This window comes from Rhagoletis zephyria, unplaced genomic scaffold (assembly GCF_001687245.7).
Source record: "Rhagoletis zephyria isolate East Lansing unplaced genomic scaffold, Rhagoletis_zephyria_1.1 Rzeph_scaffold_07640, whole genome shotgun sequence".
Taxonomy (NCBI): domain Eukaryota; kingdom Metazoa; phylum Arthropoda; class Insecta; order Diptera; family Tephritidae; genus Rhagoletis; species Rhagoletis zephyria.
Window position 1 is genome coordinate 12,027 of NW_016164722.1, and position 11,724 is coordinate 23,750.

The 11,724-nt window shown below is 37.8% G+C and overlaps 1 protein-coding gene across 1 annotated transcript; it reads right to left on the bottom strand.

Annotated features, from left to right (window-relative positions):
• Positions 1 to 770: 770 nt before the first annotated feature.
• On the bottom strand, positions 771 to 10,039 carry LOC108374360 (uncharacterized). The gene is given in 12 exon segments (XM_017630351.1): positions 771 to 2,193; positions 3,890 to 4,243; positions 4,245 to 4,357; positions 4,360 to 5,275; positions 5,278 to 5,348; positions 5,351 to 5,398; positions 5,401 to 5,690; positions 5,759 to 6,124; positions 6,980 to 7,119; positions 7,200 to 7,337; positions 7,401 to 7,484; positions 9,817 to 10,039. Coding segments are annotated over 12 exon segments (2,823 nt in total). The 5' UTR covers positions 9,973 to 10,039; the 3' UTR covers positions 771 to 2,046.
• Positions 10,040 to 11,724: the final 1,685 nt, after the last annotated feature.

Here is an 11,724-nt window from a genome sequence, read left to right on the forward strand (position 1 = left end):
TGAAAATTTAATAATCTTTAGCATTTGCACCCAAAAATTTAAAAAAATTTTATTCAGAATTTTTAGAAAAATTTTTGGTAAGCAATTTTGTAGCTCATTGAATTTTAGTAGGTCAAAGTGTACGTTTCAAGATGCTAGAAAATTGCATTGATTTTTAATATTTTTTTTTTGGCTTTTATTAAAAATCAACGCGATTTTATAGCGTCTTGAAATTTGTATATAAACCCTATAAAAATTTAATGAGCTACAAAACTGCATACCCAAAAGTTTTCTAAAAATTCTCAAAAAAATTATTATAATTTTTCGGTGAAAATGTTGAAGTTTGTTAAATTTTCACAATTTTTGCGCGCAGTACTAAATGTGGATTTATGTGGCGCTAATTAGGTAAAGAGTCCAAGTTTTATAAAAAAAAATTTTAGCATTAAAAAACAAAAGAAAAATAGCCAAAACTAGTCAAAAAGCCAATTGACTTAATCAGCTGACCACAAGTGTACATACATACATAAACGCAAAATCCGCCTGCGCTGAGTGGTCGACAAAATCAACTTAGTGGCAGTCAAAGGTAAGCCTGTGGCGCCCATCCTCTTACAGCTGGCGCAACAATTTTTAATTACAAACCGCCTGTTTGCTCAGCAAACCTTTCATATTTTGGGAATACCTACTGATGTGAAAATAACTTGCGCAAAGTCCCCAAAAATTTAAAAAAGGATTTTATGATTTTGTGCTTTAATCTTAATTTTATTTTAATTTTCTCTGTGTGTTTTAGTTGCTCTTTTGTCGCTAGGCTGATTTTGAACAAAAACAAAAACAAAAACGAAAAAAAAAAACAATTTTGTCTGCTGTACACTTCTGTTAAATTAACCAATGCAAATTGAAGTGCTAAAGTTCTCCCCAACCCCCATATAAGTAGCAAATGCTTGCAAGTTGCTCGCCGTCTGGGTCACCGTGGCGTATGCGGGTGTGTCAGATCTGCCTATTTCCAAACAGTTCTGCGGTTAGTCCTTTTGGGTTCGCCTGGATATTTTATGTGCTAAGTGAAAAGTTTTATATGTGGCTAATTTGCGCGCACACACACACACACATACAGTGCAGTATTGTAAAGACCCTTTTCAGGGGAGTGTGCATAAGTACAATAGCAAGTCTAACGGCATGTGACTGGAATGGCAGTTTTATAGTTATTATGATATGTATGTACATACATAAGTGGATTCTTATGGGTGGTTGACTTTGTGCCCTCCTTGTAATTTGTTATGACTATAGCCATTAGAGTCAATAATGCGTGCACAAGTAGCTCTTCAAAATGTGCTTAAAAATTATGATGGACGGATTTCGCGATTCAGGGCGAATTTTCATCGAGCCTTGAATTTGAATAAAATTGCACTTACGCATTCAGTTTCGCTTTTACTTAAATACTACGGCTTAGTGCGGTTTGACTTAATTTAAAGTACTTTCACAATTCCATTTTAATTGCGTAAATATGTATAATTTTTTACACAATTTCATTAACTTTATGAGTATATGTATGTATGTATGTAAGCTTGCCGTTTTGTGGCAATATTATTTTAATTTTTTATTTATTTAAGTACGTAGCGTATGCAGGATTATTTAAATTGGCACTTGTGTTATTTATGCTATTCCATAAGTATATATATGTATATATATATAAATGTAAGGGCCATTATATCTGCTTATATGTATACCTACATATGTATGTATGTAAGTTATTTTTATTTATGTATGTAATACGTATGTACAACGTCTCTTTTACATCCGTTCATATGAATGTTTTTATATTTTATTGTAATTGTAGTTGTTATATATGTACATACATAAATAAATCTGCACTTTGTAGTGATTGGCAATGACTTTTTCGGGAAGCATTATTTGTTAGTATTCCACCCTGCTGCTCTCTCTCTCTCCTTTCGGATAGAAGCGAACCTACCTACGTACGTACATATGTACATATGCACGTAAAAACGCATGCAGCCCGGACACAGCATGTTCGAGAGCGTTGACACATCTGCTTGGTTAAATTTATCGTCACGTTTACCAGTCACGTGAACGCGTAGCCTCGTTCTCGGTGTGGAATGTTGTACTGCGACGTGTCTCTACGTATTGGCTTTGTGTTTGCGCTACAATTTGGCCGGAGCGCGGTGGTGGCGGGGGCGCCGGTATACGCGGCTGGAATGTTGTCTGCAAGTCAAATAACAATAGAAATGTGAGTTTTAAAAATAAAATTTCATCAACAATAAGTGCTTATGGCATAACGTTCCGTGCAAAGTGGAAACGTGGCAGTTTTTTTTTTATTTAAATGTTCATTTGCTTTGTGTGGTATGTGTGCACATGTTAACAAATATAGCAGTTTAACTAATAAATCTATATTTGAATTGGCGCTATAACCTCTTCAGCGTCAGCCGATACTTATTGGAAACTCCAAGCGAAGCCAAGTTTTTCTACACCGGATCTTTCCAAAGCATAAGAGGTCTTCTTCCGCTTCGGGCAGCAACTCGCTTGTGAAAAAGTTACCATGATGGCTTGCTATCTTTATTTAATGAGGTAGTAATGTATATCTGACCGCTTCGACAGTCTAAGGGGGTATCGTCGGTATTGAAATGTATGCCATATAGAGTGCTGGTTAGAGTTCTAATAGACACGTTTTTAAGATATATCATTTTCAGGTAACCCAATGAGGCTTTATGCAGCTTTCATATAGAACGTATGGTCACAGTAGTATAGCGTCATCCCTAATTGGGCGAGTATATTACATCTCTAGAAGCCACAATAGAGGTTGAAGATCGATGTAAGAGCGTGGAGTAGAGATTGAGGCTTCTTTTGAATAATAATACTGAATCTGATTGACACTGGGTGTGATGGGAATGGCATCACCTCTAACCCAACCAAAAGTAGTGCTGTGCTCTTCATTCCCCTCACACTTAAATGAGTCACAATTCAAACTTCTCTCGAAGTGAATTACCGGGGAGTAATTCTGGATACAAAACCATCGTCGCAATCTCACGGGAAGCACAAGATCTCCAAAGCATGGCCAGCATTTTGGCAATGTAAACAGATCTTTTGTAAAACGTGGGGTCTGTCACTAAAGGGAATCCTCTGGATTTATATCTCTATGATCAGATCCATAAGCAGCTATGTGTCAGTGGTATGGTGGAGTAGACTCTCAATCAAGAGCGTGAGAAGTCTGCTTGCTAAACTTCAAAGAACTATTCATTGTCGTGTGCTGTACGGGACCTTCCTATACAACAACTGCCGCTGCTCTCGAGGCACTGCTACACTTGCCGTCACTTTGTAACTTCATACGTGGGGAAGCTTTAAAGTCCACCTGCAGACTAAAAAGAAATAGATGTTGGTATAACCCTCAGTGGGACGACTCAGAAATTGCTGGCGGCAGAGATCTGAGTACTTGTGTCTTTTCAATTCCACAGGATAGTACGCCTCAAATTACCTTTGTTAGGAGCTGCGCTCTACTGCAGCGAACTAGAAATTCATAGGTCCCTTTAGCTGCCGAGGTGTTTTCAATAACAAAAGCGGCAGAGATGAAATCAACCCACCGAACGAGCTAATAGACATTTACATAGATAGTAAGACGGCCATTAAGGCCGTTGCAGACTGTAAGGAGGTAACAAGATGGCTAACTGTGACTGAACCGTCTACCTACATTGAGTCCCCGGACAACAAGCGCATAAAGAGTAAAGGGAGAGCTGACGCGCTATCCGAGAAGAGCCACTATTGACGAATATAGCGATTCCTAAGAAGTATGATTATCACGAGGAAAATGTGGAACATATAATATTCAAGTATTCAGCCTTCCTTATTCTAGATTTTTATTTCTTTCTCTCATTTCTAAATCTCATTTTCGTCCTTTTTAACCTACCAAACGCTGCGAACGACGTGATTTCGGCGTAGCTTCCGGCGATGAAAGCTCACCTGGTGCTGCCCAGTGCTCGGTGAATTCACTAGCCGATCGTGCTAGTGACGGATGACTAACCGAACGATGGAACGAGCGTCTATCCTCATCATCGTAGTACTGCGTTGGATAGAATGAGCTCGCATCCGAAACATTATCCAAGTGATCGGGTCGCCCAAAGTCTACCGTTACCTCGGACATTGAACGTAAATCATTTTGATCGGTATGATACGATGTACGTGACGAACGACGTGAACGTTGTATATTGAAACTATTATCACGTAATGGCATGCTGGGATCTTGGCGTATAGTGCGCACAGACAGAACCGCCATCGCTGTCATATTCATACAAAGTTGGCAAAGAGCTGCGACGCGAGCGGGTATCCCACGGTTGTGTCTTCTTTGTGCGTTTGGGTGCGCGCATTTCCACATCCTATCGTCATCGACAGGTGGCGCCAATATACGGATGATAACATCCCAGGTTTGTGGTTCAAAGATGCGCTCGTAGCGTGTGTCTTGACGAATACGTTCGAAGTCTTCGCGCACAACTGCCGCCGTGAGCATAGTACGCAATGACGATTCGGTTGTGATTATATCTTTCCATTTGGCCTTATCGTCATAGCTGATGTAGCGTGTGAGCGGGTGTACGCTGGAATGCACCGAACTGGCGTCATCAGCCTCGGAGAACTCTGGCTCTTCCAAGATACGTATCAGCACATCCCAGTTGGGCACCGCCTTATCTTCTGGGGGCATTTCAATCGGTTTCATATTGCCCACTAGCTGCGGACTGGTCAGCTTTTCTTTGTTGTCATAGATTTGTTGTGGCGGCTCTTGGGGCACAATTGGCAAGCTTAGTTCAGAGCGCTCCATCTTTGGCGTTAGCGTCATGCCGGATGCGCTTGAAATATCCGAGAAGTTCTCCCACCGTTGCTGCTCGCGTTCGGTCGGATAATTACGTATCTTAACATCCCAGGTTGGATCTGGAATTGGTGGTGGCAATGGTTTCGGCTTCGCCTTGTATTCGGTGACACGACGCTTATGGCTCTCAATATCTTCAATCGTTTTCTTTTCCGTAATGGTGCGCAAATACACGTCGTCCACAGTGTGCGATGTGACCTGTGGCTTTTTCACCACAATCGGCGGTTCACGTGGCAGGTACTCAGCTTCGAAGAAGTGCGTGCTATCGACCATTTCACCAACCGAGTGTATATCAGGTGCCTCGGAAGTCATATCCGTTACCTCACTGACTGTAGGTGCATCCGTAAAGTCTGACCAAGTCTCCGGACGGCCGTCGACCATTTCGTGATGTGTGCGTGCATAAACAGAGAACACGGGTTCTGGTGGTGGTGGTGGGTCACTTCCACGGTGTGCTTCGGTGCCGCATGCAATTCAGGAACATAAGTGAACTGACTGTGTACAGTCTCTTTTGTGCTGGCAGTGAATCCATTGTCATAATACTTTCACGGTCTTCATGTGTTCCATAATAGTCGAAAGATTGTTGCGATCTGGGCGGAGTGTGGCGACACTTTCGGTGTCCGAGGTAACAGGCGACGGAGGTGGTGGCGGTGACTTCTTGACACGCACTTGCACGTCGAACTTGGGTGAAGAGGACTCCTTGACGGCAATTGGGTGACGAGGCACTGAGGTGGCCAGTGCATTGGCAGCCTGCACCTCCTGAGTATGGCCATAGTTATCGCTATAAATGCTTGAAGTCTCTTGAACAAATGCACGATTTTCAAAGCTACCTGCGGAGCTAAAAGGCAGTGATCTGCAAAAGCGAGAGAGAGTGAGGAGTAAACTTTAATATGGAGCAAAAATTCAAGATTTTGTACGTACCTCGTATCGATTTCTTCGATTTCGGAATGTGATTCGCTGGGGTAGTCGGAAGGTATGAGCGCACCCTCGCTACCCGAGGAGCTATGCACAGCCGCTATGGGCACAATAGCGCGTGGTATTTTAACGCCTTCAAAGGCGCTTATATTACCCATGCTACTGCCGCTAAGCTTGGTGATTTCCGAACCACTTCCCATGGACATTGGAAGACGGCGGACGACCGGTATTGGGCGGCTGCGCAGACAATAGTATGAAACAGCCAAACCAAGTAAGAGTAATGTCAGGAACATGATGGCGCAAATGATGAGAAGTAACTGTATACCTTTAAGTGGAGGCTGCAGCACTGAGCCAGTGGCAATGGGATTTAAGCTAAAGTGAATATGTAAAAAATGCATTAACAAATTAAATAAGTACTTAAATAAAAAATGCTATATAATAATGAGAAGTGGAGATGCACCTTAGAATTATTATCTCATCGGATATTTATAATCAGATCAACAATAATGAATATTTGAGGCAATGAGTATTTTTTTTTTATTCAAAGGATTTAACTAAAACTTATTTCTAGGTACTGAAGCCAAAATCATAAATAAAAATCAGTCACTGACATTTATTTTTTAAACGATATTTATAAAAGTCGTTAAGAACACTCGTAGTAAACTTTTGTTTCCCAACACCTTCTTAACTTCGAAAAATGTTAATGACTTTTATACGAATGACTTAAAAAATAAAAATCGTTGACTGATTTATATTGATGACTTTTAAAAGTAAAAGTCACTCACTGATTTGTATTGATGACTTTTATAAATAAAAGTCCTGAATAACCGTTATCTAAGACATATAATATAAAAATCAAAAATAATTGTTATTTATTTAATTTTGCATAAAATTTAAAAATAAAAATTTATTTTCAAATTGAGTCTCGGTGAAAAAAGAAATGGATTGGTATGTATCACTTAGTTGTAGAACATTTCCTTCATAATGAATTTTTCCATGACAGTTTTCATCAATAACTGCTATATTCGTTATCTGGTAAACTTCAATCTTTTATGCTTGGTATGAATATTACAATAGCGAAAATGTATGATTTTTTTGTTTTAAAAAATGTCAGGCAAGCATTGCCTCTATTATCACACTCGAAAAAACGATTCCAATATTTTACTTAAACTTAGCCTTTTTTATATTAAAGAGGTATTCATTATATTCTCCGAATTTTTTACTTACATAGGCGCCGGTAAAGCTGGCGGCAGTGATGGTATGGGCGGTGGATAACGACAAACGATCGTAATAATCTCATCGCCATCCATTTCCAGATTGGCGTGGAAGCGTACGATAATATTGTTGGTGAATACGCGTGTAGGATTCTGAAATATATTTTCAGTGGTAAAATATTAATCATATATAAATACGTGTATCTAATACTATGACCAAAAGAAAACCATACCTGTATAGTGCCACATCCTTTGAGTGGCAACTCCAATCTATAACTAAGTGCCCCCTTGCCGCTGACGCGACATGCGCTACTACGATCATAATCGGCTTGTATGATGCCATGGAAAGGTTCATTAAATTTCATATCCACCTGAGGAAATATGCAGTTCAATTTTATTTTTATTTTTTAATATAAAATTAAGACTCCACTCACCTGCATTGAACCGGCCGCACAATTTAATGCTGCTTTTGTGCGATTCAAAAATATCAGCGGACTAATATCATCCAGTTTTGTGACCTGAAAAATAAAATCAGATTAAAAAGTTGCTGGTTATGCATAAAGTTTTACTCATTTTTTTTTCAACATTATTCGACCTGCAGTACATTAAAGCCTCTCACTGCCTCATTTAAGCTAATCAGCTTTGTCGCCTTACAGCTAGCTCATCACCCATTTAAAAGCGAATGAATGGGATAAGTGTTGGGCAAAAACGCTTGCGGCAACCACAATGTCATTGTTTTCGAAATAAGCGTAAAACCTCAACTTGGTATCATTGGCCCGCATCTTGGCAACATTATATAAGACTTGCTGTTGCATCCAATGACTTCCTAGCACAGAGACACAAAACTATGCTCCATTGAGTTTTTTTTTATATGTATGTATAGGTACATTTATGTATTTTCGCAAACACATACCCAGCTACACACAAACAACAATGTACACTCATGGCAACTTCAAAAACAAAGCACATTTTACCTTCCTGCTTGACTAGCGGACTGACATTGAGTTCATGATGCTGCTGAGAGCATTGAAAATTTACATTCGCGCGGGTTTTTTATGCCAGTCAAGTAGCGAGCTCGCGAAGAGAAAGTACTTAGTAATTAATTTAGATAGCATTTTATTGTTTTGCATTGCCAAAGGTAACTGTGGAGTAGTAAAGTAGTTAGCGCCAACCTACATTAGAAGAGCTGCCAGTAAAATTTGAAATGCAATGAGAATGGCGGGAAATGTTGCTTGCACATTTGAACACACATTGTTGGATAGGAGATGTAAAAGTTTTGAAAAGTGTGGTTGCATGCATAGTATGTACATTTAGGTGGTACAAAAATATTCAGGAAAATTAAATTTTTAAGGTTGTCCCCTCAGAATTGTAGAAAATGTAACAGGCTAACCTAATATTCGCGGCTTGCGTTTTGGTACGCATGCCGTCGAATTTAATTTTTTGCGTCACCCGAAATTGACTTGCATGCGTTTGCATTTGATTTCATTGAGCGAAACGTCAAATCAAAATGTCACGCAGAACAAAAATTGGAAATTGAGTTAGCTTCATACGCACGCCGTTCAATTTCGGTTGATCTCATACAAGTTGCATGTGCATGAGAAATTTTTGACAATAAATTGGCGGCGTGCGTAAATATTAGGTTAGCCTGTAAGGAAAAGAAGTCTGCATTTTTTTTATTTTAAACTCGATCAATATTTCACACATTTTACATGGGAAAATCAAATTTTTTTTAAAATTGCTATAAAATCATTAGACGTAAATATTTTTTGACTGAATAAGAATTTTTCGCTTAGAAGTTTACAAAAATTAAATGTTGATGTATTTCAACTTTAAAATTTTACAAATTTTTTTCTCATAACCGATAATATTATCTTTTCTGTAGAAAAATGTACTATATTTTTTGTTCTTTCATTCTTTTTATGCAGCATAATTTAATTACGTTATAATAGTAACGATTTTATAGCAAATCTGTGAAAAATGCATTTCCTTCATATAAAATACATGGCAAAATTATGTGCTAACCACTTTCAAAATAAAAATTTTCTTCAGTTCTGGGAAATGTCTGCAAAAAAAAAACGTTGGACATATACGATTGCTTCTTTATTAATCGTAACAAAAACAGTATATGTAAATTAAAGTTCTATCAAGAACTGAATAAAAAAGTTTAAATATATCTATATATGTGCTTACATATGAATCACTCCGTATAATTCTCTCTACATGAATATGTATGGATGAATATTAAAAGTGAAAAAGGGTCGGCCTTGGATATCTCAGTGACAAAATAGATTATTTTGCCTCTTAGCTATATCAAGCGCTGCGCGTCTCTCAGCATTGAAAAAAGTTGGCCAACAGCGGGTGGAAAGTCCTCAAATCCTCCTCTCTAACTAACTCTGGGAACCCATGCTGCAAGACAAGGACAACACTTCTTGTCGCAGCATAGTATGGCATCTGCTTTGTAATTGCATCTGCGGTCTACCAGACATAAGATATATTATCTAGCCCACTACAACTTCACGGGCTGGATCTGAGCGGAGTAACCAAGCTCAGCTCTTTTCTTGTTATATTTTATTTTTCAAGTTAAATTGCGAGTTGTGGTTTTAAAAGACCTTTTGTGGAGTTCTGTTCAGTCCAAAGTAGCTCTTGGTGACAAGAGTGATTCTAGACTATATAAAAATGTGTGTATACATTCAACTACTTATTTCATGAAATGTTACGCTCGTAATGCTTGCATAAAAGCTTTACCTAATTCCCTCATTAAATTCAAATATTAAGTATCCTATCTGTTGAGAATTTGTCCTAATTTATTGAGCATAAAATATTTAACATTTACTGCAACTGAACACATACCTTTCCATCCAGTGTTGCCTCCTCGGGCAAGCCGTTTGTTGTGTAGTTGCCGCTGTCGCCTTGTTGCACATAATTCGATTGAGCTCGCGCACCATTGAGCTGTATCGTCACACAAAGCGCTAGCAGCAGACACCACAGGGCAGCAGCTTCGCCCATTCTCGTTGAATATTTTTGTTGTGCGGAAACTTTGAATTTTCTTTTACTATGGTAATGAAATTTTAACATCTGAAAAAAAGCAATAAAAGTTACATATAATAAGAAGTGTCTTACAAGCCAAAACAAAAACATAAATTTAAAGCTGATCGTATGTACATTTGTACATATATGTATATTTATTTAAGGAACTGTTGCGCAAGATAATTAGCCACAAAAAAATGGTTCGGTAAAAGTCGCCTTTGACTAGTTGAAGCTTTAGAGATGCTTTAGACTCTTAGCCATTAAAACATTGCAACTCAAAAAAAAAAAAAGGTTCAGAGGCAATGTAGTATGTTATACCTCGCAAATATTTCGATGTTTTGCAAGCCCTCGGTATGGCGCACCGCATGCAAAGTAATCAAATTAAATCGAATTGTGTGCGTCGTTTGCTTGCCTCGTGCCAGCTTACAACTCATAAAACAGCGTAGAACCTCATTTGCAATTTACTTAACCCCACTTAAGTGCGTGCACATGCAAATATATTTACATGGTCTTTGTTATAGTTTTTCTGAAACAGACATTTGTGCTCCTACATAAGTATGCTTAATAGTTTTTTAAACTTTTGGAATGTTTGCTAAAAGTTAACCTTTACGTATTTAGTTCGAAGAATTAAGATTCAGACATATGTAGCATGAATATCTGTACAAAAAAGATCGGTGCGGGTTTTTCCGTCGCATTTATAAAATTTATTATATTTTAAGACTTCCGCCAAAATATTTCCGAAAATTTTAAGATCTTCATTAGCAGCACCGATTTGAAAATACCTCAAAATTTTCGAGTCTTTATAAATAAAATTAGCTTTTAAAAATATTATTTCCAAAAATTTGCCTCAGATGATAGAAAAGTTTGAGGTTAAGAGGTCTGCATAAATATTTTAAACATTTTATCAACAAAATCAAAAGAATTCGAATTCGGAGGTATTTTCAAATCGGGCCAGCACACGCCGATCTTAAAATTATTTTCGAAATATTTTGACAGAAGTCTCAAACTATATAATTCCTGCAGATAACCGCTGCTTCTTTGGAAAAACTTGTAATAATCTTAATTTAAGTTATTTTAATATTCGTCAAAGGCTAAGAATATTTTTTTTATTTATTAGAATTTTTTTTTATTTAACCAAAAACAATTTTTTTTTTTATTCTCCTTCTGAAGATCAACCGCCGAAGCAATTTTACAATTTTCCTTATAACTTTGGATCACTCGCATGCTTACTTTTCTAAAATATTTTCAGATCAAGTGGTTACAACCGATGGGTCGAGTGTGCCTATTTAGCCACATAAGGGCTAAAGGTTCTTACATATGTTTGTATGAATATTTGAAGGCTTAAGTAAATGTAGATTTGCTTTTAAACGACATTTGCATAGATCGTAAAATTTTATCTATGTACCAACATGCACAACAATTCCATTAAGAGACCTGTAAAAAGTACATACATACATAGGTACGGATAGCGGACTGCGATAGAATAATTTTTGAAGAATTCGAAATGCATACCATCTCTAGATTTTCCTTAAATAGCGTTTTGAGTTCACTCTTACCGAGTTGGTGTTGAACCTTTGGTCGTCGGGATGTAAGGCAGTGATCGAAAAAAATTGCCGATTTCTTCCAAGAAGCTGGTTCAAAAGTTATTAAAGCTGTTACAAAGATTGCACGGGTTGCAAAAAATTGTTTTATTCCAATGTAAAACAATCTCAAAAATCCATATTTTATCAA